Raw genomic sequence first — 26,723 nt, 5'->3', positions numbered from 1 at the left:
CGCCGGCCTACTTTTTTTTTTTTTTTTTAAGATTTATTTATTTACTTGAAAGACAGAGTTACAGAGATGCAGAGGCAGAGAGAGAGGGAGAGAGATCTTCCATCTGCTGGTTCACTCCCCAAATGGCCACAACGGCTGGAGCTGGGCTGATTCGAAGTCACGTAGGCTGATCCTACATGGGTGCAGGGGCCCAAGGACTTGCACCATCTTCTACTGCTTTCCCAGGCACATTAGTAGGGAGCTGGGTCAGAAGTAGAGCAGCTGAAACTTGAACTTGCACCCATATGGGATGCTGGCACTGCAGGCAGCAGCTTTATCCACTAGCTACAGTGCCCGGCCCTTTTTAATATGTACGCTTTATTACGTTTCTTTTCTTCTTCTTTTTTTTGACAGGCAGAGTTAGACAATGAGAGAGAAAAAGACAGAGAGAAAGGACTTCCTTCCAATGATTCACCCCCCAAATGGCCGCTACGGCTGGTGCGCTGCGCCGATCCGAAGCCAGGAGACAGGTGCTTCCTCCTGGTCTCCAACGCGGGTGCAGGGGTCCAAGCACTTGGGCCATCCTCCACTGCCCTCGGGCCACAGCAGAGAGCTGGACTGGAAGAGGAGCAACCAGGACTAGAACCATGTGCCCATATGGGATGCCGGCACTGCAGGCGGAGGATTAACCAAGTGAGCCACGGCACCGGCCCCTGTTGCTATTGTTTTATTGCTCCTACCAGTTCTAAAGTCTGCTCACAGTAATCACAATACAACTTTTTAAAGATTTATTTATTTGGGGGCTGGCACTGTGGTACAGTGGGTTAAAGCCCTGACCTGAAGTGCCAGCATCCCATATGGGTGCCGGTTCTAGTCTCAGCTGCTCCTCTTCCGATCCAGCTCTCTGCTATGGCCTGCGATAGCAGTAGAGGATGGCCCAAGTCCTTGGGCCCCTGCACCCACGTGGGAGTCCCAGAAGAGGCTCCTGGCTCTTGGCTTCAGTTCAGCACAGCTCCGGCCATTGTGGTCATCTGGGGAGTGAACCAACGGATGGAAGACCTCTCTCTCTCTCTGGCTCACTCACTCGCTCTGCTTCTCCTCTTTCTGTGTAACTCTGCCTTTCAAATAAATAAAATAAATCTTTAAAAGAAGTCTGCATATTAAAAAAAGATTTATTTATTTGAGGCCAGCGCCGCGGCTCACTAGGCTAATCCTCCGCCTAGCGGCACCGGCACACCGGGTTCTAGTCCCGGTCAGGGCGCCGGATTCTGTCCCAGTTGCCCCTCTTCCAGGCCAGCCCTCTGCTGTGGCCAGGGAGTGCAGTGGAGGATGGCCCAGGTGCTTGGGCCCTGCACCCCATGGGAGACCAGGAGAAGTACCTGGCTCCTGGCTCCTGCTACCGGATCAGCGCGGTGCGCCGGCCGCAGCGCGCCTCCGCGGCGGCCATTGGAGGGTGAACCAACGGCAAAGGAAGACCTTTCTCTCTGTCTCTCTCTCTCACTGTCCACTCTGCCTGTCAAAAAAAAAAAAAAAAAAGATTTATTTATTTGAAAGGCAGAGTTACACAGAGAGAGAAGAGACAAAGAGATCTTCCATTTGCCAGGTCACTCCCCACATGGCTGCAACATCAGGGGCTGGGCCAAGCTGAAGCCAGGAGCCAAGAACTCCATCCGGGTCTCCTACTTGAGTGACAGGGGCCCAGTACTTCTTAGGTCAGTTTCTGCTACTTTCCCAGGTATGATAGCAGGGAACTGGATCAGAAGCAGAGCAGCCATACGATTTGGGATGGCAGCATTGCAGGTGGGGTTTAACCCTCTGTGTCAGAATGCTGGCCCCACCCCTCTGTTTTATTCCAAGGATTTTATATTGTAGTTATTTTATTTGGGTTGCTGATCCATTTTGAGTTAATTTTTGTATATGGTGTAGGGCATGGGTTGGGATCCAGCTTCATTTTTGCACAGAATTAGCAAGTTGCCCTAACACCATTTCTTCCTACATTGAATGGCCACAAATTGATTCACCATAGATCTACGATTTCATTTCTGGACTCTCAGCCCTATCTCATTGGCCTATATGTGTATTCCATTGCCAGTACCATACTGTTCTGATCACTGTAGCTCTAAAAAATTTTGAAATTTCCAAGTTGAAAGTTAAAGTTGGAAAATTGAACTTTCTTTTTCTCCATTTCAAAATTGTGACTATTTGGAGTACTTGCAATTCCAAATGAAGTTGAAGATTAACCTTTCCACTTCTGTGGTAAAAGTCATTGGAATTTGATAGGGGTTACAGTGAATTTAGAAATTGCTTTGGGTAGAATTGCCATCCTAATGATGAGAAGTGTTACAGTCCCTGAACATGTGATGTTGTTTTGTTTATTTAGGTCTTCATTTGCTTTCAGCAACATTTTGCCATATTTTAGTGTACAAGTCTTAACTACTAGTTAGACTTATTCGTAGGTATTGCTTTCTTTAAAGATTTGTTTATTCATTTGAAAGGCAGAGTGATAGCTAGGGAGAGAGACACACACACAGAGATCTTCCGTCTTCTGGTGTACTCCTGCAGTGGGCCAGGTTGAAGCCAGAGGAAGCAGGAACTTCATCCCAGTCTCCCACACAGGTACTGGCCATAAGCACCTGGGCCATCATGCACTGCCTTCCTAGGTGCGTCAACAGGAAGCTGGATGTGAAACAGAGCAGCCAGGACTCGAACCAGAGCCCCGATATGGGATGCTGGCACTGTGCCACAGGGCTGCCCCGCCCTGAGTATTATTTTTGTTGCTATCATAAATGGAGATGTTCTGTCAATTTTCTTTACAGATGGTCAAGAAAAGTTGTTGACATACAGAAGCACAGCTGCTTTTAGCGTTGATCTTGTATCCTGAGACTTTGACAAATTCATCCTGGTATTTAAGTCTTCTCTAATTGGGTCATCTGTGAATAGAGAGAGATTTACTTTTTTTTTTTTTTCTGCTTTATCTAGGACTTGTCATACAATATTGAATAGTGGGCATTCTTGTTTTGTCCCCTAAGTCGGGGGAATTTTAGGAATAGGTTGTTTAATTTCCACATATTTGTGAATTTTCCAGTTGTCTTTTTCCTACTGATTTCTGGCTCATTCTGTTGCTGTCAGAGAAGACACTCCGTGTGATTCCAATACTTTTCTATTTACTGAGGCTTTTTTTGTGGCCTACCATATGCTGTGTCTTAGAGACTGTTCATACACATTTGAGAAAAACGTGTATTCTGCTGCTATGTGGAGTGTGTTGCGTATGTCTATTAGGTTCAGTTGTTTATGGTGCTACTCAAGTCCTTATTTATCTTTTTTTTAAAGATTTATTTATTTGAAAGACACAGTTACAAAGAGACAGAGGAAGAAAGAAAGAGATTGTCTGTCTGCTGGTTCACTCCCCAGATGGCCACAACAGCCAAAGCTGGGCTGAGCCGAAGCCAGGTCTCCCCTGTGGGTGCAGGGGCCCAAGTACTTGGGCCATTTTCTACTGCTTTCCCAGGCCACAGCAGAGAGCTGGATTGGAGGAGGAGCAGCTGGGACTCGAACCAGCACCTGTATGGGATGCCTCCACTGCAGGCGGCCATTTTACCCACTACGTCACAGCGCTGGCCCCCTCAATTATCTACTCTTTAGATGTTTTCTCTTACAGAAAGTGGAAGTGTTGAAGACTCCAACTATGAGTGTAGAACAGTGTATTTCTCCCTTCAGTTCTGCCCAAGTTTCTCATATATTTTGGGGCTCTGCCATTTGGTGAAAATTGTTTACAATTGCCCTATCTTTTTGAATAATTCCATTTATCAATCTGTAAAGTCCTTCTTTGTCTCCTGTAACAATTTCCATTTTAAGGTCTATTTTTATTAGTATAGCCACCTGAATTCTCTTTTGGTTACTTTTCCTAGAAAATCTTTTTTTATTAAAGATTTTTATTTCTTTACTTGAAAGTCATAGAGAGAGAGAGAGAGAGAGTCTTTGATCCGCTGGTTCACTCCTCAAATGGCTGCAATGGCCAGGGCCGGGCCAGGCCAAAGCCAGAAGCCAGGAGCTCCTATGTGGGTGCAGGGGCCCAAGCATTTGGGCCATCTTCAGAAAATCTTTTTACATTCTTCCACTTTCAACCTATTTGCATATGTGACTCTAAAATTAGTTTCTTGTATACAGAATATAGTTGGATCACATTTTTTTATCTATTCTTCCAATTTTTTAAAAAAAGAATCCTTTAGTGTCCTAAAAAAAAAAAAGTTTTTTTGGGGCCAGTGCTGTGGCACAGCGGGTTAAAGCCCTGGCCTGAAGCGCCGGCATCCCATATGGTTGCCAGTACTAGTCCCACTGCTCTCTTCCAATCCAGGTCTCTGCTGTGGCCTGGGGAAGCAGTGGGAGATGGCCCAAGTCCTTGGGCCCCTGTACCCACGTGGGAGACCCAGAAGAAGCTCCTGGCTCCTGGCTTCTGATTGGCGCAGCTCCGGCCGTTGTGGCCATCTGGGAAATGAACCAGTAGATGGAAGAACCACTCTCTCTGTCTCTACCTCTCTCTGTAACTCTGTCTTTGAAATAAATATAAAATCTTTTAAAAGAAGTTTTTTTCTTTTTTTTCATTTTACTTGAAAGGCAGAGAGCCAGATAGGGCAAGAGTGCGCAAGAGAGGGACCTTACATCTATGGTTTTACTCCCTAAATGCTCACAACAGTCAGAGAAGGGCCAGGGTAAAGCCAGGAGCTCAGAACTCCATCCAGGGCTCCTCTGTGGGTGGCAGGGACAAAAGGACTTGAGCCGCCACCTGCTGCCCCCCAGAGTGCGCAAGAGCAGAAGCTGGAATTGAGAGAAGAGCCAGGACTCAAGTCCAGACACTCTGACTTTGGATTTGAGCATCCCAAACAGCATATATATATTTAAAGATTTATTTTATTTATTTGAAAGGCAGAGTTAGAGACAGACAGACAGACAGAGAAAGAGGTCTTCCATCTACTGGGTCACTCCCCAAATGGCTGCAATGGCTGGAGCTGGGGCAATCCGAAGCCAGCAGCCAGGAGTTTCCTCCTAGTCTCCCATATGGGTGCAGGGGCCCAACCACTTGGGCCATCCTCCACTGCTTTCCCAAGCCATAAGCAGAGAGCTGGATCAGAAGTGGAGCAGCCGGGACTCGAACCGGTGCCCATGGGATGCCAGCACCACAGGTAGAGGCTTAACCTGTGTCACAGCCCCTATTTTTAAGTTTTTAAAATTTATTTATTTGAAAAGCAGAGCAACAAAGAACGATGAGAGAGATTATCCATTTGCTGGCTTTCTTCCCAAATCCCTCCAACAGCTGGGGCTGGGCCTGGCCAAGGAACCTGGAACTCCGTAGGGGTCTCTTAAGTGGATGGCAAGGACTCACAGATATGGTTGCTATGACTACTGTCCTAACACCTTCATTTTTTAAAAAAGATTATTTATTTGAAAGGCAGAGTGACAGATCTTCCATCGATGGCTGCAACAGCTGGAGCTGGGCCAGGCTGAAGCCAGGAGCCAGGAGCTTCGTTGTGGGTGGCAGGTACCCAGCCACTTGGGCCATCTTCTGCTGCTTTCCCAGGCCATTAGCCAGGAGCTGGATCAGAAGTGGAGCAGCCAGGAGTTGAACTTGTACCCAGGTGGGATGCTGACCCTTTCTTTCATTAATTTTTTTAAAGACTTACTTATTTGAGATGTAGAGTTACAGACAGAGAGAGGGAAAAATAGAGAGGTCTTCCATCCATGGTTCATTCCCCAAACGGCCGCGATGGCCAGAGATGAGCCAATCCAAAGCCAGGAGCCAGGAGCATCTTCCAGTTCTCCCATGTGGGTGCAGGGGCCCAAGGACGTGGGCCATCTTCCACTGCTTTCCCAGGCCATAGCAGAGAACCAGATCGGAAGAGGAGCAGCTGAGATTTGAACCGGCACTCATGTGGCGCCACAGGCAGATATTAGCCTACTACGCCACAGTGCTGGCCCCTTTCATTACTTTTTTAAAATAAAAATTAATTTATTTGAAAGAGTTACACAGAGAGAACGAGAGGAGAGAGAGAGAGAGGTCTTCCATCCATTGGTTTACTCCCCAGTTGGCCACAATGGGTGGAATTGCGCCAATCCAAAGCCAGGACTTGGGCCATCTTCTACTGCTTTCCCAGGCCATAGCAGAGAGCTGGATGGGAAGTGGAGCAGCCGGTACTTGAACCGGCACCCATATGGGATGCTGGCACTGCAGGTAGCGGCTTTACCCATTACACCACAGCGCTGGCCCTGTCCTTTCATTATTTTAGGAATACCTTTTGACTGTCTTCTCACTTGAATTATTCTGGCTGAAAAATCTGACATCATCCTTATCTGTATTTTTGGTATGTAACATAAGTACCATCTCCCCAGCTATTTTAAGATTCTATCACTGGGGGCCAAGGCTGTGGCACAGGGAGTAAAGCTGCCGCCTGCGGTGTCAGAATCCCATATGGGCACCGATTCAAGTCCTGGCTGCTCCATTTCTGATCCAGCTCTCTGCTCTGGCCTGGGAAAGCGGTGGAAGATGATCCAAGTCCTTGGGCCCCTGCACCAGTGTGGGAAACCCGGAAGAAGCTCCTGGCTTTGGACTGGCCCAGCTCCAGCCATTGCAGCCATTTGGGGAGTGAACCAGTGGATGGAAGACTTTCTCCCCCTCTCTCCCTCTCTCCCTCCCCCCTCCCCCTCTCTCCTTCTCTCCCTCCCCCTCTCTCCCTCTCTCTCTCCCTCTCCCCCTCTCCCCCTCTCCCTCTCCCTCTCTCCCTCTCCTTAATGTAATTCTGACTTTCAAATAAATAAATAAATCTCTAATTTATCTTGAACAATTTAATTATGATATGTTGTTTTAGTTTTATTCATAGTCTCTGTACTTGTGGTTCTGGAGTTTCTTGAATCAAAGAGATTATAGATTTGTTAAGTTTGGAAAATGTTTTACCATTACATTTCATTACATTTTCTTTTCTTTCTTTCTTTCTTTTTTCTTTTCTTTTCTTTTTTTTTTTTTTTTTTTTTTTTTTTTTTTTTTTTTTTTTGACAGGCAGAGTTAGACAGTGAGAGAGAAGACAGAGAGAGAGGTCTTCCTTCTGTTGGTTCACCCCCTAAATGGCTGCTATGGCCAATGCGCTGCGCTGATCCAAAGCCAGGAGCCAGGTGCTTCCTCCTTGACCATTACATTTTCAAAACATTTTTCTGGGGCCGGCATTGTGGCATAGCAGGTAAACCCTCCACCTATAGCATCAGCATCCCATATGGGCGCCAGTTCAAGTCCCGGCTGCTCCACTTCTGATCCAGCTCTCTGCTGTGGCCTGGGAAAGCAGTAGAAGATGGCCCAAGTCCTTGGGCCCCTGCACCCACGTGGGAGACCCGGTAGAAGCTCCTGACTCCTGGCTTCAGCCTGGCCCAGCCCTGGCCATTGCAACCATTTGGGGAGTGAAACAACAGCTGGAAGATTCTCTCTCTCTCTCTCTCTCTCTCTCTCTCTTCCTCTCACTGTAACTCTGACTTTCAAATAAATTAATTAAATATTTTTCTGTCCTCAACTTCTGTCGGGGACTTTACCCACACACATATAAAGCCACTTGAAGTTCTCCTATAGCCCACTGAGATTCTTTGTTTTTGTTTTAAATTAAATTTTAGAATGTATTTATTTGAAAGGCACACAGAGAGATTTTCCATCTGCTGATTCTCTCCCCAAGTGCCCACAATGGCCAAATCACTATGTTAAATGCCTTTCCCATTTTTTAAAAAAGATTTTATTTATTTATTTGAAAGGCAGAGTTACAAAGAAAGAGAAAGACAAAAAGAATCTTTCATCCACTGGTTCACTCTCCAAATGGCCGCAATGGCTAGAGCTGGGCCAGTCTGAAGCCAGGAGCCTGGAGCTTTTTCTAGGTCTCCCATGCAGGTGCAGGGGCCCAAGGACTTGGGCCATCTTCTATTGCTTTCCCAGGCCGTAGCAAAGAGCTGGATTGGAAGGAGAGCAGCTGGGACCAGAACCGGTGCCACAGGCAGAGGATCAACCTACTGCACCACAGTGCCAGCCCCATTAATTATTATTTTTTAAAGATGTATTTATTTATTTGAAAGGTAGAGTTACAGAGAGGCAAATACAGAGAGATCTCCCGTCCACGGGTTCACTCCCCAAATGGCTGCAATGGCCAGAGCTGCACTGATCTGAAGCCAGGAGCCAGGTCCTCTTCTTGGTCTCCCATGCAGGTGCAGGGGCCCAAGGTCTTGGGCCATCTTCTACTGCTTTCTCAGGCCACAGCAGAGATCTGGATTGGAAGTGGAGCAGCCAGGACTTGAACTGGCACCCAGTGGGATGTCAGCTCTGTAGGCGACAGTTTTGCCTGTTAAGCCACAATGCTGGCCCCAGCCCCATCTTTTTAAGGAACCCTATGGTAGCGCCTCGTTCCTTCCTGTCCAGCACCTCTTCACTTCCAGTCTCCAGGATCCTTCTCCTCAGCCCTGCTTTTCTTATCTAAATCTGGACTTTTGGGGTTCATGTCCCTTGCAACCAAAACAGACCGACTACCGTACCCTTCTCACATCAGAACTTGTCCCGTGTCGGGGAGCGAGAAGCAGGCTGTCTCAGCTTGGATTCCCCCTCTCCCCAGCTGCTGCTGCTGCTGCTCCGGAGGCTGACCCTGGGCTGCAGATGAAAGGGCAGGTGTGGTGTTTGTGTGTGTGTGTGTTTTTTTTTTTTTTTTTTTTTTTTGACAGGCAGGAGTGGACAGTGAGAGAGAGAGACAGAGAGAAAGGTCTTCCTTTGCCGTTGGTTCACCCTCCAATGGCCGCCGCAGCCAGTGCGCTGTGGCCGGCGCACCGCGCTGATCTGATGGCAGGAGCCAGGTGCTTTTCCTGGTCTCCCATGGGGTGCAGGGCCCAAGCACCTGGGCCATCCTCCACTGCACTCCCGGGCCACAGCAGAGAGCTGGCCTGGAAGAGGGGCACCGGGACAGAATCCGGCACCCCGACCGGGACTAGAACCCGGTGTGCCGGTGCCGCAAGGCGGAGGATTAGCCTAGTGAGCCGCGGCGCCAGCCAGGGCAGGTGCTTTCTTAAAGAAGTCTTCGGATGAGGCCGTGAGCCCCAGCCTGGTCCTGGGCGGAGCTCTGGCGTTCGTGTAAACACCACCTTGGCGTTCATCTCACCTCAGAACAAAGTAGCTGGACTTTTGTGCTTACACAGCAATTGCTGGGTAGGAGCCTGCTTGGGAAAGGTGTGGCAGAGCATCAAAGTTCCCCTGGGTGATGGGTGCAGCAGTGAGCCTTGGAAGGGGATGGGAGTGAGCCGCTGGCGGCAAGACCCAGAGTCTGGGCTCACAGAGCTAGGGCAAGGGATCCGAGCGCCTGGGCAGGGCACAGAGCCGAAGGGAACTTCTGGGGAAGCCTAGGCCATCCCCGCTTCTTCCACCCTGCCCGCCTAGCAGAGTCAGAGTGGACCACGGTGCCAGTGTCTGTGTTGAGTTGAACCACCTGATCCTACCGTCCAAAATTAAGAATATCACCAGGATTCTGCAGGCTGGAAAGCCATCAACTTCTTTTCCTTGTTGTTTTTCTTTTTGAGTTTGTCTATTTTGATTTTTGTAAAGATTTATCCATTTATTTATTTATTTATTTTTTGGACAGGCAGAGTGGACAGTGAGAGAGAGAGACAGAGAGAAAGGGCTTCCTTTGCCGTTGGTTCACCCTCCAATGGCCGCTGCGGCCAGCGCACTGCACTGATCCGAAACCAGGAGCCAGGTGCTTCTCCTGGTCTCCCATGCGGGTGCAGGGCCCGAGCACTTGGGCCATCTTCCACTGCTTTCCCAGGCCACAGCATAGAGCTGGATCAGAAGTGGAGCAGCCAGTACTTGAACCAGCACCCATATGTGATCCTGGCTTTGAAGATGGTGGCTTTACCCACTATGGCCCCCTATTTCCATTTGATAGATAAGGAATCTAATCTGACAAATAGTGGAACTGGGATTTAAATCCAGGCTATGTGACTCCAGACCCTGAGATCTTACTCTTTAAAAGGTATAATTAACAATGAAAGGCTTTAATTTTCTGTGTGTTAAATAAGCAACAGAGATCTGTGAAATTAAATGCTTAGGAATACAAAGGAAAACATGAGAAACAGTTTTATTGTAAATATTCTAACACATTTTCTGAACAAGTAATCAAAAAATAAATAAAGACATAGAGGATATGAATATGAACATATAAATTTTTTTACCCTGAAAACAAATGGTATGCCTATTTTTCAAGTTTCATGAACAGTGACAAAATTCAATAAATATTAAGCTATGGAGAAAATTTTGGTAAATTTTGAAAAGTAGAAATTCTAGAAGCCACTCTGATCAAAATGCAACTAACAATAACATAAAACACACCGCTTAGAAATTTAAAAACATATCATATTACCATCTCATATTACCCTTAGGACAAGAAGTCAAGAATAAAAACCAGACTAGGAAAGAATTTTTAAAAGTAGGGTACAGCCAAAGCTATATGAAGAGGTAAATTAATAGCACAAAATACTTCTAGTGTCAAAAAGAGAGAAAAATAAATGAATGAATGAAGCACGCAAGTTGGGGTTTTGGGAAATATTGTAACAGCAGTCCCCTGAAAATGGGAGACAGGGAGGACGGGAACAGGAAAACAAGCTCCCCAAAGCCTGAGAGTAGGTAGGATGTGCTTCTGCCTGTGCAGGCAGCCGTGCCCTCAGGAACATGGTCCCCGCCCGGGTGCTCCGTCCTCGCTCGCTCTCAGTGCTCCTGCTCCGCCTGGTTTTCTCCTTGACTCCCAGGGCTTCAGCTTCCTTCAGCTTTATTCTCCAGATACCACCACTTCCTTCTGTACAAACTGTGCTCCCACTGTGGCCCACTACATGTTAATTCTTTTTGTAAATAAAAAAAAAAAGTATTTATTTGAAAGGCAGAGAAAGAGAGAAAGATACACTCACACACACACGTGCACACACAGAGAGAGAGGAAGAGAGAGAGATAGAAAGATCCATTGGCTCACTCCCTAAACAACTGCAAGAGCCAAGGCTGGGCCAGGCTACAGCCAGAAGCCAAGAGCCAGGAACTCCAGCCGGGTCTCCCAGATGGATGGTGGGAACCTAAGTACTTGAGCCATCATCTACTGCCTCCCAGGATTCCTTAATAGGAAGCTCGATCAGAAGTGGAGTAGTTGGGACTCGAACAAGGCCCTCGGGATGCAGGCATCCCAAGAGGGAGCTTAACCTGCTGTGCCACAGTGCCTGCCCCTCCACGACTAATTCTTTCCAGTCATACTTCCCTTGCTTGACAGGACAGAGACCATGTGTCAATACTCACGGTATCCTCAGGGAGTGACAGGCGTTGGGTCCTTAATAAACATTTGCTGAGGGGGCCAGCGCTGTGATGTAAGGGGTAAAGTAGCTGACTGCGGTGCCCTGCATCCCATATGGGCGCCGGTTTGAGTCCCAGCTGCTCCACATCTGATCCAGCTCCCTGCTAATGCACCTGGGAAAGCAACAGAGGACAGCCCAAGTGCTTGGGCCCTGCATCTGCGTAGGAGACTCACGCTTAGGCCTGGCCCAGGCCCAGCTGTTGTGATCATTTGGGAAGTGAGCCAGCTGATGGAAGATTCTCTCTGCCTCTCCCTCCATCTCTCTCCCTCTCCCTCTCCCTCTTCAATCTGCCTTTCAAATAAACAAATAAATGCTTAAAAGAAATAAACATTTGCTGAATGGAAGAATGGATGGGCTCAAGCACTGATTCCTGAGTAGCATCCGGTCCCCAGTGTTGCTTCTGTCCCCACTGCCCAGCCACAGGCCCCAAGCTGATGTCGTGAGGCTTGGAATGAAAGACTTCAACAACAGGAGGACTAACTATAGAGTATCTGCCTGGTGAAATATTATGCAACCAATAACGGCTGTGCTGGTGGTGTCAATAAAACATGAGGACGTAAGGCTTTGATTTTTTTCTTATTTTTCGGTGACTAATCAATTTTTTTTTTTTTTTTTTATGAAATGGAAAACAGTTTTCTCTGTCCTCAAGCCTAGCTCAAGTGCCACCTTCTCCAGGGACCTACCCTGATTGCTCCAACTAGGAACAGTCTTGCAATTCCTTTCTCCTACAGGTTCTGTCCCTCCTGCTCTCTTAAAATTTCTGCCTTTGGTTGTGTCTGCCAGCAGGCTGTCGGCGCCTCGTAGGTGGGTTTCTTTCACAACGCCACCACTGAGAAGATACACTAGGCTGTTCATCCACACTTGAACCCATCTGCGGAGGGGATAAGATACAGGTTTGAATGGGTGGTTGTCTGGGTGACAGAGACCACATTGAACCTGAAGCACAGGAGCAGAGGCTCATGGTCCCCAGCCACTCCGGCCAACCTCAGGGACCGGCCCATGCTTGCAGCTACACTGCCCTGGGCTGGGGAAAGGGCCCAGAACCAAGGCGTGTGGCCCTAGCCAAAATGAGGCAGGGAGATGAGGGTTTGCGATCACATTAATTGGGGCTGGTAAGTGCACTGGAGACAGGTGTTCTGATCAGCTTTTGTGCACCCAGATGAACAAGGAGAAGGCATTCCAGGCATGGGAACCCAGCTGAGCAATTCCCAGGGGCAAAGACAGGCAGATTCACTTTAGAAAGAAACAGCATTAGCCGTTCCCTCCAAAGCTGCCTGTGGCCCTCCAGGTCAGTCTCCTTGGCTGTCAGAACCACCTTTATAAAACACAACTGCTGAAGACTCACTGCCCCACTCAGAACTCCACAAGGCTCCCCCGCAGCGCTCAGGATTTGGCCTGACACCCGGGCTGCATTGCCTTCCCCTGCCACACGCCTCTACCTGTGCCCAGAGTAAGCACCTTCAGGAGTCATGTACCCCAGTAGTGTCTTAGATCAAGACCATGGGTCCAAAATCATCTCCATGTGGAAGCGCCTAAATTTACTTCTAGCCTGGACTTCTCTCACCAGCTGCAGGATTTTATATATGTAAGTGTGTGTGTGTGTGTCATACAGCTTCACCCAGCCACCCTGCCATCCCTGGTTCTTCTCTCCCAACCACTCACCTATTCAATGCACTAAGTCCTGCTGAGTCTCGCTCCAGTGTTTCTTACATCTCTCCGTCCCCTCTGTCCTGTATGTTATCTGGGCATACATGTGTCTAAGCCACATCACCCATCTGGTTACACAAGAGCCTCCTGAGGGGGCTTCCCGCCTCCCTGTTTGCATGTCCACAAGGCATGGCAGTCAGACTGGTCCTATATGCAAGTTGAATCCTGCCACTCACTCCACTGGAGATGACAAGGCTTCTAGTTTCAAGGGGCTCCCACTAGCCAGATCTGGGGCAATTTGGGCCCCCAAAATAATGTATGTTAATAACTAATTATAAAATTGTAGAAAATAATAGAAATTCAAGAGTTCCTCTTAACAGTAAATTATAAATAAATGGTGTGAAGAATGTCAAGTGTTAATAATACACATGGAGGGAGTGCTGGAATTGAACACTTATCACTTTGTAACCATCACAGATAAAGGTTTATTGAGGCAGGGGTCATCAGTAGATGTGAAACGCCATCTATTCAACTGCTGATTGGAGCAGGGTCGTCTTCAGAGTCTCAAAGTCTCTCCTTAAAGATTGTTTATTAGACACAGAGGAAATCGTAACTCTGAAGGAGGCATCAGACCACAGTGATCAGAATTAAAACCACCACAGAGGGACAGGTAAGACACTGCTGGGCCTCTAGTTTGTACACCGAGAACACACCATCACGTATGCCATCTTCCAGTCAGGAATGCACAGCTCACACACAACAGTGAACAAACTGTGGAAACCTCCACAATGAGACCAGTCTATTAAAATAAGTGGCAAGACCACACTCTTCAATAATGCCCGTGGCATAAAGCAGAAAGAAAGGCAAACTACTCCAGGTCAAAGGATATGCAGAAGAAATGACAATGTAATCCAACATGGAATCCCAAGACCAGATCTTGTACCAAAGAAAATGTTATAGAAAGCACATTATTGAGACAATTGACAAGGTTAAGTGGTGCACTAGCTACCATATTGCATCAATGTCAAATTCAGTGGAGTGGATAACCGCACTACGGTGGGAGATAACACACTGTATCTAGGGGTACGGGAATATGACGTACGCAATGTATCCTCAAGTTCTGAATAAAAATCACATGTATACGTGTTAAATACAGAGAGCAGGTTGAAAAGCAAATGGGGTTACAAGGTTAACAACAGGTGAGCCCGGGGGAAAGGATGTCCTTTGTACTACCTGTGACTTTCTGGTCACTTTGAAATGGTCTCTGACCATGGCCCACAAGGTCCCTGCCACCATCCCTGTCCAGCCCTTCCAGTCCCATCTCCCGACACACTTGGTTCCAGCCCCATGGGTTCACCTGAAGTTTCCCAACATCCCAAGCTCTTCTCCCATCTAAGGTCTCAAGGATACAGTAATTCTCACTTTCTCAAAATGGTTGTCTTTGTCTCCCCCGCCCCCAATCTCCCCAGGTCTAATTTAGAGCTATTATATTCCTTTTGGAACTTTTCCTTCATGCCAGTTATCACAGTTTAAAAAGAGTTTGCCTTTTGGGAAGTTGGCTTAATGTCACTCTTACCTGGGGGTCTAGAAGGTTCCCTTGAAGCCAGGGATCCTGTTTGACTGGGGGACTGCTCTACCCGTGACCATACTCTTAGGCCGGGCACTCGGTAGATAGCTGAATGATTAAATGATGAAAACAGTCCATTCTCCAGGGTCACTCCCAAACTGCTGGCACCTCAGAGAAGATTCCCTGAAGCCCATCTGTAGCCCCAAAAACTTTTGACTCATGAGACTTTGTCTTTCAAGGTTTCCTGGACTCCCCACCACGACGCCAGCATCCAAAACTCAAGAGGCCATGGGACACAGGAAGGGGGGACCCAGGAGGTTAGGTGCGTTAAGGGAGTGCATGATCAGTTGAGGAACCTGAAACCTCAGAGGCCAGGTCTGTAGGCAACTGGTTGACCAGGCTGGTGCTGAGAGGGGCAGCTTGGGTTTGAAGGAGAGATGAGCAGTTGCTGAGGCTGCTGGCTAAAGACAGATCTCTCACTTGTGCAAAAGAAAGAAAACAGAGTCCCGGATGGGACCCACGGGGCCCTGACTTAAGGGCTAAGCAGAGAAAACAGCCCTGGAAGCAGTGTGCAGAGCAGCAGGAGTGGTCTTGGGAGAGCGAGGATTGTTCCCGAAGGCAAGAGAGGAGGACACTTAGGTGCTAAAACCTCACCTGTTGGGGTTTTCTTCTTCCTGGTTTAAGACCAGCAATCGGGCACCTGGTGGGCTGAGGCAGCTTGGTGTGGGTTAAGGGCTTGGAAGCTTGTCTGAATCCCAATGCCATGACAGGTCAACTGTGTGACCTCGGCAATGGACTTATCTTTCCTCCCAGACTCCCAGCCCTTACCTGCAAAACTAGGGTAGTGCTAGTGTTTATGGGGCTGCCGTCAGGATCACAGGAGAATGCCTCTGGAAAGACCTCTGAGCCAGGTTTGGCCTACACTCCACGGGATGAGCGACGACATCACAGGTGCATGCCCAGCAGGGGCAGATGCGCGCTGGCTCCCCCTAGTGGGGAGGTTTCCCAAGTTCAGATCTGACACCTGCAACAGTGGGCAGGTTCCATGTAACACCACCCTTCCTCCAAAGCCTCCATATGACAATGAGCTGTCTCCCCGCCCCTGGGCGGGCCCCAAATCATCTCACACTAGAGTTTGTTCACTTGCCTGCCACTGACTCTCACCTAAGTGCATGCTACACCTATTTTCCAGCTAACTATGGTAACCCTGCTTCCTCCACATGACTACCTTCTATGGATACAGGTAAGTTATTCTCGGGCCCCTTCCTTGGAGATACCATGAAGTTATGCACCTAACTGCTGTAAAGGAAAGAGAAGAGTGTGTACACCAATTCACAGCTTAGAAAGTACTTCCCCCCACCTCCCTTTCCTTCTCCAAGTGCCCTGGGGAGGTAGACACCGCGGTTCCTAACTCTACAGGTTCACACTGATCAAACATTTACAATGCACCCTGCTCTATGCTGGGAATGTTTCCTGGGTGTTCTCATTTCAACTCACTAAAACCCTGTGAAATAGGTTGAATCAGTGACCTCATTTTACAGAGAGAAAAAATGGAGTGGTGAGAACTTGCCCCAAATCAAAGAGGTAGTAAGTCACGCAGCCAGGAATCAGACCTTCGACTGACGCCAAAGCCACATTCTCCCTTCACCCTTTGCCTCCCAGAGTGAGCATTTACACACATTCTTCCACCCACTACACTGACGCTGAGAGAGGGAAAGGGACTTGCCCAAGGTCTCACAACCAGGCTCTGGTAGATCCTTGGATCCTCTGGCTCTGAGGCCCCTGAAACTGGGAAGCGGCCATGTCTCCCCTTGACCATGACCATGCTCTGGGTAATACACCTGCAGTCGAGCTGCTTTGTCAGTCTTGCTCAATCCATGGTACTGCTTCTATGCAGGAAATACTCTCGGCGTTTAGTGGGAAATGTATGTGTTGCTGAATTCCAATGAGTCCAGAAACACAAAATGAGAGAAAGCATCCTTCTCCTGCGAGAACTAATGCTTCATACTCAACACAGAAGCATTCCTGGTTTGAAGGAATCCACTGATGTCAAGTGAAAAGCAGAAGGAAATGCTAACCCAGAGGCTACAGTTAAGACAGGCATTCCCGGACCTTGGTACAGGTGTGGGAGAGATGTCCCAATCTGGTTAGGCTTTTTAGTAGTTGTTGAATAGATTAAAGTGAATTCATGGCCATGGATGCCTGTTAACAGAAAGTAAGTATTAATGTGTTTACAGTCATGGTGTATTTTATATAAATTCTCTGAATGATGTCCCAAGAAAGAACATGTTTTGGAAACAAGTCCTCAAGTTGGCAATTTCAACTCAACTTGGTGTAGTGCTACTACTCTGACTGAAGATTTAAACTTAAAAAAAAATTAACTAATAATGTTTGCTGGAATGTCTCAGCTTTTAAAATCTGCTGTGGCCTACAGATCTTTGTAACTGTATTTCTGCCATTTGGTCTTTAGCCAAAAGGCTGACAAGTGATATGTGTATTTCTCGTTTCAAAAAACATTCAGAAAGTTATGAAAAATACAGAAAAAGATGATTTCAAGAATCCCAATTTTTCATTCCCAAATCCTGAAGATTACTATCCACTGGGAATTTGGAAACCTTAGTCCGGAGGAACTGGATGAACTTCCCAAGCAACCCAGCGGGATGACAAATGGCCAGAGACCATCTTCCTTGGCCTCAAGGAAGGTTCCACACAGGAACCGGTCCTGGAGCAAAACTTCCTTAACCATCATCAGCCTGGAGATTATCCCAGGGACCCACAGGCAGAGCCTAAAGCACTGGCTGTAATTATGAGAGTTCATCTCAATCATTGGTGCACATGCTAACTCTCATCCCAGGGAGTATCTACTCACTTTAATCCAAAAAGTGGTGCATATAATGGCGAAAAATGGATGTCCTGTCAAACCCACAGCCTGAACCTCACGGTGTCCCACGAGAAGTGGCACAGTAGGGCAAAAAGCTGACCTGGGTCTTAATGCTGGTTCTGCAACATACCCGCTGTGCGATTTGGGGCAGGTCCCTTAATCTCTCCGGAACTTAAGTTTCTCCATCTGTAAAATGCTGATAACCAGACTATCTATGTCACAGAGATACGGTGAGGGTTAAGTAATTCCCGTAAATCACAACGCCTGACACACAGTAAGCCCTCAACAAACAGGACACGTTTCTATCTCTGAGCATGACTCGCCCACTAGTGAAGTCGGGAAGCGGGAGGTGGGTGAAAGCCCTTTGGAACCACCGAATGGCTCATTCGCCCCGGTGGAGATTTCCAGGTAGGCTGGGCTGGCTCAGGGCTGCGCCACAAGTCTCTCCCCTCCACATGGGTCCCGGGTGCGAAATGGGGATCTGGGCTCAAAGGCCTCTTGCCTGCGGGGGTTGTCAGGTTGCCTGGTGAGGTTGGCACCTGGTGTTAAGTTCCTGATGCACGCGCTCTGGCCCTGGAGGTCACCCGGTCCACACGCCTATTAGCGAGGCCCACCTGCGAAGGGGCTACGGAGACACGCCGCACGGGGCCTCGCGCATGCGCGGGCCTAGACGCACGCGCGGACCTCGACGCATGCGCAGGCCTCGACGCATGCCTGGGCGTCCGCAAAGGCCTTGTCGGTGTCGTGAGGTGATGCAGGCAGCTCGAGGTCAGCATTTTCTGCACCCTTGCGCTGTGGAAACCTTCCGCCAGTGCGGACCCTGTGGTGTTGCGCTGACAGGACTCGGCCCTCTCGCGCGGGTGGAGGACGCTGCGGCACGGCGCGCATCCTCAGCGCTTGCGGTGGGCAAGGCAGCCTGGTGTCCCTGCTCCCCTGCGCTGGAGGCGCGGGAAACCTCGCAGCGAGGCAGTCAGGGTGTGGTCCGAGTTCGTCTCCGAGGCCTTCCCACACTTTGCGGGCGCCGGCGGGCCTGCTGTCTGCGAGAGCCAGTGGCGAGCGGGGTGGGTGCTGTGACCGTAGTGGGTTCTAGGCAGCCGCAGAGCCGCTCGCCCGGGGCGTTCCCGCGGTGGGTGTGGAGCCGAAGGCCCGTTCCGCCCTGGGGCATGGCAGGTGGCCGGATCTTGGGGCCTCTGCTTGCCTGGGGAGCCCGCTCACCTCCCTTTCCCCTGGGGGATCGTCCTTGGCGCCCTGGGGGCCTTGCTTCCTCCCCCGGGAGCTCGGGTATCGGGCACCGAAGTGGGCCGAGCGTTTGTCCGCAGGCCCCGCCGGGGCAGGAGCCTCCTGAGGGGCTCAGGCTTCAGGCCCTTCTCATGGAGGGCTCTCCTTGTCATTCTCACTCCCGAATCCTGCAGGGAGAAAGAAAACCGGGGTAGTGTTTCCTCTCCTCATGCCGCCCAAGGCTTGGAAGACCTTGCCTTGGGAGTCCTCAGTGGGGCAGCGCGGTGGCAGGGCTTTGGCAAGTGACTGAGTTTTTGTATTTCTGACAAGGCTGAGACAGCACCGCGTGGGGTTACCTGTAGGGGCTCCGTGAATGATAACAGAGCTAGTCTTCAATCCCAGTTCCCACCACATTTCATTGCAGTGTAATTTTTGGGTAATCTACATAATTCTCTTGTAATCTGTTTATTCGTTTATAAAAGGAAGATACTGGGAAGGATCGTCAGCGTGGTCGCTGAGTCTGCAGACCAGCAGGGTGCAGCAGTAGTATGTTCCATTGGAAAGATCAGTGTCAACTTTTATCTTTAAAAAGTTTCCAGCTCTCACCAAGTGAGGTCCAGTACTTTCACTCCTCTACTAGCACTCATGCATATCCCCAGTACCCAGATATTGGTACCTAAATATACTTACCATTAAAAAAGTTAGGAGTCCTTGGAGGGTAGCTGATTTCTTTTTTTTTTTTTTTTTTTTTTTTTTTTTTTTATTTATTTGAGAGGCTGAGAGGGGCAGACATTTCAGAATTGCTGGTTCACTCCCCCAAATGCCTGCAATGACCCTGGCCTGGAGCCAAGATACAATCCAGATCTCCCACATGGGTGGTAGGAAACCAATTCCTTGAGCCATCACCACTTCCTTCCAGGGTCTGAATTAGCAGGAAGCTGAACTAGGAGCCAGGAGTGGAACCCAGGCACCCTGATAGAGGACATGAGCATCTTTTTCTTTTCTTTTAAAGATTTATTTATTTGAAATACAACATTACTGAGAGACAGGGAGAAACAAATCTTCCATCTGCTGGTTCACTCCCCAGATGGCTGCAGCGGCTGGGGCTGGGCCAGGCTGAAGCCAGGAACTCCATCTGAGTCTCCCATGCCGGTGGCAGGGGCCCAAGGACTTGGGCCATCTTCCACTGTCTTCCCAGGTGCATTAGTAGGGAGCTGGATTGGAAGCGGAGCATCTGGGACTCAAATAAATGCACTCATATGGGATGCCAGCACTGTAGACAGCAGCTTAACCTGCTGTGACACAGGCCCCTGTGATGTGCACATGTTAACCAGCATCTTAACTGTTAGGCTACACGCCTACTACTGATTTAATTTCTTGAGACAAGAAGATTCAGAGATGGGTCTGCCTCATCCTCTTGATACCAGAAAGGAAGGATATTTTCAGGGGTAGTGCTACAAAGATGAAAAATGGACTACCACTGTCTGAGCGGGCACAGGCTGAGCCCCTTACCATATATAACAGTCATGCTCAGGCAATGAGAATGCTGTGAGTCCATAAGCCACTAAGAAGTCGAAAGTTACTTTCTACAGAAAGGCAGAAAGAAAAGGGATGACAATAAGGCATATATAATTTTAATAATTGTTAAAAATAGAGTATTGATGTGTTGATATTTTTTTCTTCATTTCTGTCTGTGCAAGGAGGAAAGAATAGAGTCAGAAAATCGAGTCTGGTACCCTGCGACAAAAAAGGACTCTACCGGACTGGATGAATACATAATCAGGTAGAAGGAGACTCTGTACTTTGTTCTGAGATGATGAATTACCCATGGATCCTAATGATAATTAACTTAAACATACTTACTACTTTGTCTCCTAAGAAAACAGTACTCGAAACTTGGGAAGTTTAAAAAACATACTAATTTTCAGGTCCCATCACAAGGGCTCCCCAGATTTCTATAAGAGGTTAATTTTCAGAATATATATTTAAAACTACAACTCAACAACAACGACCCCATTTTTAAAAATGGCAAAGCAGTTGAATAGACATTTAACCAAAGAAGATACATAAGAAGATGCTCAAAATCACCAGTTATTAGGAAAATTCAAATCAAGAGCATGATGATACCGCCTCATGCCAAGCTGGATGGCTACTACCAAGAAACCAGAAAATAATGAGTGTTGGTGAAGATGTGAAGAAACTTAAGCCCTTTATTGGTGGCAATGTAAAGTGGTGTAACTGCAGTGGAAAACAGTATGGCAGGTTCATCAAAAAGATGTAGCAATTCCACCTGCTATGTATATACACAAAAGAATGGAAAGTAAGATTTTAAAGGTTTATTTAAACACCCATCTTCTTTTTTTTGTTTTGTTTTGTTTTTTTTTGTTTTGTTTTGACAGGCAGAGTGGACAGTGAGAGAGAGAGAGAGAGACAGAGAGAAAGGTCTTCCTTTTGCCGTTGGTTCACCCTCCAATGGCCGCCACAGCCGGCCGGCGCACCGCGCCGATCTGAAGCCAGGAGCCAGGTGCTTCTCCTGGTCTCCCATGGGGTGCAGGGCTCAAGTACTTGGGCCATCCTCCACTGCACTCCCGGGCCACAGCAGAGAGCTGGCCTGGAAGAGGGGCAACCGGGACAGAATCCGGCACCCTGACTGGGACTAGAACCCGGTGTGCTGGCGCCGCAAGGCGGAGGATTAGCCTAAGGAGCCGCGGCGCTGGCCCAACACCCATCTTCATAATAGCATTATTCACAGTTGTCCAGGAATGGAAGAAACCCAAGCATCCATTGGCAGATGAGTGTAGTATTTACATTGAAGGCAACATTCAGCTGTGAAACGGAAGGAAATTCTGACCCATGCTTCAACATGGATCAACCTCGGGGATCTGTTATGTGAAATAAGCCCATCACAAAAGAACAAATACTATATTATTCCGCTTATGTGAGGTACATAGAGCACTTTGATTCATGGAGACAGAAATTGGAATGGTGGCCAGAGGTTGCCAAGACTGGCCGGGGAGGGGAATATGAAGAGTTTTTGTTGAATGTGTATAGTTTAAGTTTCACAAGATGAGTGAAAATTCTGGAGATAGATGGTGCATGGAAGTACATAATGCTGCTGAACTGTACAATTAAAATAGTTAAAATGGTAAATTTTATGTGTATTTTTCCACAAATACAAAAAAAAGGCAAAACTGGTGTCTGGTGTAGCAGTTAAGACAACCACATTCTATATTTGAGTATGTGAGTTGGAGTCCCAGCTCCAGTCTAGATTCTAGCACCCTGCTAATGTTTACCCTTGTGACAGCAAGTGACGGCTCAAGTACTTGGGTGCCTGCCAGTCACATTCAGACACCTATTCTGCCTTCACCTGGGTGTAGCCAGCATTTGGGGAATGAACCAGTGCATGTGAGCTTTATCTGTCTGGCTCTTAAATGAAAATAAGATAATACAATATACACTGGATATTCCTTAGTAATGAATATCTAGTGTATTCAGATTTTGAGTTGTCACATAAATGTCATAAATTTGTTTACTTGAATCAGAATTCAGTAAGATCCATTTGTTTGATTTTTCTTAAAAGATTTATTTATTTGAAGCCGGCGCCGTGGCTCAATAGGCTAATCCTCCACCTTGCGGCGCCGGCACACCGGGTTCTAGTCCCGGTTGGGGCGCCGGATTCTGTCCCGGTTGCCCCTCTTCCAGGCCAGCTCTCTGCTATGGCCAGGGAGTGCAGTGGAGGATGGCCCAGGTGCTTGGGCCCTGCACCCCATGGGAGACCAGGAAAAAGCACCTGGCTCCTGGCTCCTGCCAGGATCAGCGCGGTGCGCCGGCTGCAGCGGCGGCCATTGGAGGGTGAACCAACGGCAAAGGAAGACCTTTCTCTCTCTGTCTCTCTCTCTCACTGTCCACTCTGCCTGTCAAAAAAAAAAAAAAAAAAAAAAAAAAAAAAAAAAAAAGATTTATTTATTTGAAAGGCAGAGTTACAGAGAGGGAGAGATAAAAAAAATCTTCCATCCATTGGTTTAACTTCCCAGATGTCCACAACAGCTAGGTATGGGCTAAGCTGAAGCCAGGAGCCAGGAACTCCATCCTGATCTCCCACATGGGTGTCAGGGGTCTGGATACTTGGGCCATCTTCTGCTGCCTCCCCACGCACATTAGTAAGAAGCTTGATCGGAATTGGAGTAGTCAGGACTCGGAACAGGCACTAACAGTATTAGAAGCTACAGCTTGGGGGTGGTGTTGTGGCACAGAGGGCTAAGCTGTCGCATACAACACCAGCATCTCATATGGGTGCTGGTTTGTGTCCAGCCTGCTCCACTTCCAATCGAGATTCCTGCTAATGTGCCTGGGAAAACAGTGAAAGATGGCTCAGATACTTGGATCCCTGCCACTCAGGGGAAACCTGGAAGAAGCTCTTGGCTCCTAGCTTTGGCCTGGCCTAGCCCTGGGTGTTGGCCATCTGGGAGTGAACCAACAGATGGAAGATCAATTTCTCTCTCTCTCTCTCTCTCTGGCTGTCTCTCTCCCTGTCTCTCTCTTTCAAATAAATAAACCTTTAAAAAAAAAAAAAAAGCTGCAGCTTAACCTGCTACACCACAGTGCCAGCCTCCTTAACTGATTTTTATATGGATGTTAATTTTTGAGCCCTGGTACCTTTCCCAGAGATAATACCTTCAAGTTCTGTCAATACCTGAGCCATTGTCCATTCATATATGTTACACTGACTTGGTTTGTTGGCATGAATAAAAGCTGTTCCATTATTAACTTACAACTGCTGCCTCCAGCATTAGCAGGAAACTGGAATCCAGAGCCTGAGCCAGATGCTCTGATGTGGGACATGGGCATGCTAACCAGCAGCTGAACCATTAGGCCAAGGGCCTGCCCAAAAGTCTTTGTCTTTTGTGGAGTCATAACATTTCATCTGTGGTGTCTGGGATTTGCTTTAAAAATAATACGTGGAGAATCAGAGGCCATGAGTTGATCATTGAGGAAGCTGAATGATAGGTTAATGAGAATTCCAGATACCATGATTTTACTTATGTATGTGTCTAGAATTCTTCATAATAAAAAGGTGAGTTTTTTTTTTTAAGCATACAAGAGAAAAACAAAGTTAAAAGCACCTTGGCCAGTGCTGTGGCACTGCCTGCATCCCATATGGGTGCCAGTTTGAGTCCTGGCTGCTCTACTTCTGATCCAGCACCCTGCTAATGTGCCTGGGAAAGCGGCGGAAGATGGGCCAGATCTGTGGGCCCTGCACCCATGTGGGCGACCTGGAAGAAGCTCCTGACTCCTGGCTTCAGATCCACTCAACTCCAGCCATTGCAACCATTTGGCAACATTTGGGGAGTGAACCAGTGGATGGAAGACCTTTCTCTATCTCTATCTCTACCTCTCTGTAACTCTGCCTTTCAAGTAAATAAATAAATCTTAAAAAAAAAAAAAAAAAAAAAAAGGCCGGCGCCGTGGCTCAATAGGCTAATCCTCCACCTTGCGGCGCCGGCACACCGGGTTCTAGTCCCGGTCGGGGCGCCGGATTCTGTCCCGGTTGCCCCTCTTCCAGGCCAGCTCTCTGCTATGGCCAGGGAGTGCAGTGGAGGATGGCCCAGGTGCTTGGGCCCTGCACCCCATGGGAGACCAGGAAAAGCACCTGGCTCCTGGCTCCTGCCATCGGATCAGCGCGGTGTGCCGGCTGCAGCGGCAGCCATTGGAGGGTGAACCAACAGCAAAGGAAGACCTTTCTCTCTCTGTCTCTCTCTCTCACTGTCCACTCTACCTGTCAAAAAAAAAAAAAAAAAAGCACCACATGGTAACAAGATAAACTTTATCACAAAGAGATGCTAGGGGGGCTGGTGCTGAGGCATAGTGGATAAAGCTGCCACTGGCATCCCATATGGGCACCAGTTCGAGTTCTGGGTGCTCCACTTCCAATCTAGCTCCCTGCTATGGCCTGGGAAAGCAGTGGAAGATGGCCCTAGTCCTTGGGCCCTTGCACCGTAGTGGGAGCCCTGGAAGAAGCTCCTGGATCCTGGCTTCAGATTAGCCCAGCTCCAGCCGTTGTGGCCATCTGGGGAGTGAACCAGCAGATGGAAGACCCCCCCCCCCCCGCCTCTCCTTCTCTCTATATATAACTCTGACTTTCAAATAAATAAATAAATCTTAAAAAAAAAAAAGTGCTAGTGTTACTGATTGGTGCTCAGGTTGGAATCCTTAGAACTGCACTCCCTGATGCCAATTCTCTGCCTAGAACCCTCAACCTCAGCTATTTCTGAGATGATTCTTTTTTTCTTTTGGGTCTAGTAAGATTACAGAAACTCAGGGCTGGTGTTGTGTAATGAGTAAAGCCACGGGTTCGTGTCCCAGCTGCTCAACTTCTGATCCAGCTCCCTGCTAATGCACCTGGGAAGCAGTAAAAGATGGCCCAAGTGCTTGGGCTTCTACCACCTATACGGGAGACCCAGAAGAAGCCTTTGGCCCTTTGGGGTGTGAACCACCAGATGGAAGATCTGTCTGTCCCCCCCCCCCAACTTTGCCTTTCAAATGATTTTTTTTTAATTACAGAAACTCTAGGAAGATATAAAAACAGTCATTGGAGTTACTGAAACCCTAGAAAGGTGAAAAATTGCAGCTGCAAGAAGGTGTTGGTAAAAGAGTAATAAAAAATTAAAATTCATAGTTTTTAGAACTTTCATAGCCAGTTTGGATGGCAAAGTTTTAATAAATTCTAAATCTTTGTGTGTTTAAAACAAATGAAGTAGTTAAAAAACAACCATAAGGGATTTGTATTTGCAGTTTAAATTATTTAATATACTTTAATTGGTCCAATTTTAATTAAAGCTTAATTCCTCTAATAAAAATCACTTTTAACTTTTTATTTCTAAAATAGTTTAACAAATTGAGCAATTAAACAGTACATATGACAGTGGATATTAATTTCCAGTCCAGGAGCCTCTTATTTATGAAATAATCTATATGTGGGTTCTTGTACAGACTTTATAAATTTTTAAATGTGTTTTCATTTTATTTGAGAGGCAGAGAGAGATCTTCCATCTGCCAGATCATTCCCCGGGTGCTGCAACAACCAGGGCTGGGCTAGGGTGAAGCGAGTGGGATGGAACATGATCTGGATCTCCCATGTGGGTGGCGGGGCCTAAGTGCTTAGCCTGTCTGCTGCCTCCCAGGTGCACATTAGTAGGAAGCTGGATAGGAAGCAGAACCAGGACTCAAACCAGGCACTACAATATGGGGTGCAGGTGCAGGTACCTCAAGCAGTAACTTAACTGCTGTGCCAAACACCCTCCCCTTATTCATAGTTTAAGTAAGAAGATGGATGGGGCCAGTGCTGTGGCATAGTGTGTTAAGCCTCCACCTGCAGCGCTGGCATTCCATATGGGTGCCGGTTCAAGTCCCAGCTGCTACTCTTCTGATCCAGCTCTCTGCTATGGCCTGGGAAAGCAGTAGAAGATGGCCCAAGTCCTTGGGCCCCTGCACCCACATGGGAGACCTGGAAGAAGCTCCTGGTTCTGGCTTGGGATTGGCACAGCTCCAGCTGTTGTGGCTATTTGGGGAGTGAACCAGAGGAAGGAAGACCTTTTTCTATCTCTGCCTCTCTCTGTAACTCTCTCTGTCAAATAAATAAAGATCTTAAAAAGAAGAAGAAGAAGAAGGGAATAAAGCATTTGGCACAGGGCCAGCAACATATCCAGTTTACTCGAGTTCATTTAGTAGAGCAGGGCTTGTTAGCAGGATATCAGAGAGGCAGAGGGGAGAGAAGAGCACTCACGGGCTTGTTGTCTGCCTGGCTGACCAGGTAGCACCCAGCCCTTCAGCACACAACTGAACACCAAAAAGGTGCCAGTCTTTAGAGACAGAATGGTGGACAAGACAGGGCTCTACATTTTTCTTCCTTCCATTTTTTTTCCCCTGCTGTCCCACTGGCTGTCTATTTTTAGCCACAGACAGCTCCCTACCACACTTCCCTTCAAGCCATGCCCATGACTAGAACTGGGATGTTCTAGGCTTGCCCCTTTCCTGTACCAG

The 26,723-nt window shown here is 47.9% G+C and overlaps 1 protein-coding gene and 1 long non-coding RNA gene across 3 annotated transcripts in view; one reads left to right on the top strand and one right to left on the bottom strand.

The window, feature by feature from the left end:
* Positions 1-10,089: 10,089 nt before the first annotated feature.
* BCL7C (BAF chromatin remodeling complex subunit BCL7C) overlaps positions 10,090-26,723 on the bottom strand; it is a 39,296-nt gene continuing 22,662 nt past the window's right edge. The window contains exons 6-7 of one of the 2 annotated variants that reach the window (XR_007915173.2): positions 17,454-18,871; positions 10,090-15,608 (exon numbers count right to left, since the gene is read on the bottom strand). Coding sequence is in view for 1 of the 2 variants with exons in the window: in XM_051835008.2 (XP_051690968.1) it covers positions 18,677-18,871 (195 nt within the window). In the remaining variant the exon portion in view is untranslated. Of the gene's footprint in view, positions 18,872-26,723 lie in introns of both variants that reach the window. The other variant, XM_051835008.2, reaches the window with a different exon arrangement.
* The window catches only part of LOC127487909 (uncharacterized), a 29,978-nt gene continuing 21,038 nt past the window's right edge, over positions 17,784-26,723 (top strand). The window contains exon 1 of the long non-coding RNA XR_007915179.2: positions 17,784-17,873. This is a non-coding gene — a long non-coding RNA (uncharacterized lncRNA). The remainder of the gene's footprint in view (positions 17,874-26,723) is intronic.

This window comes from Oryctolagus cuniculus, chromosome 19 (genome assembly GCF_964237555.1).
Source record: "Oryctolagus cuniculus chromosome 19, mOryCun1.1, whole genome shotgun sequence".
NCBI lineage: Eukaryota > Metazoa > Chordata > Mammalia > Lagomorpha > Leporidae > Oryctolagus > Oryctolagus cuniculus.
Note: the sequence above shows the minus strand (reverse complement) of the source record. Positions and strands in the feature narration are given on the sequence as shown.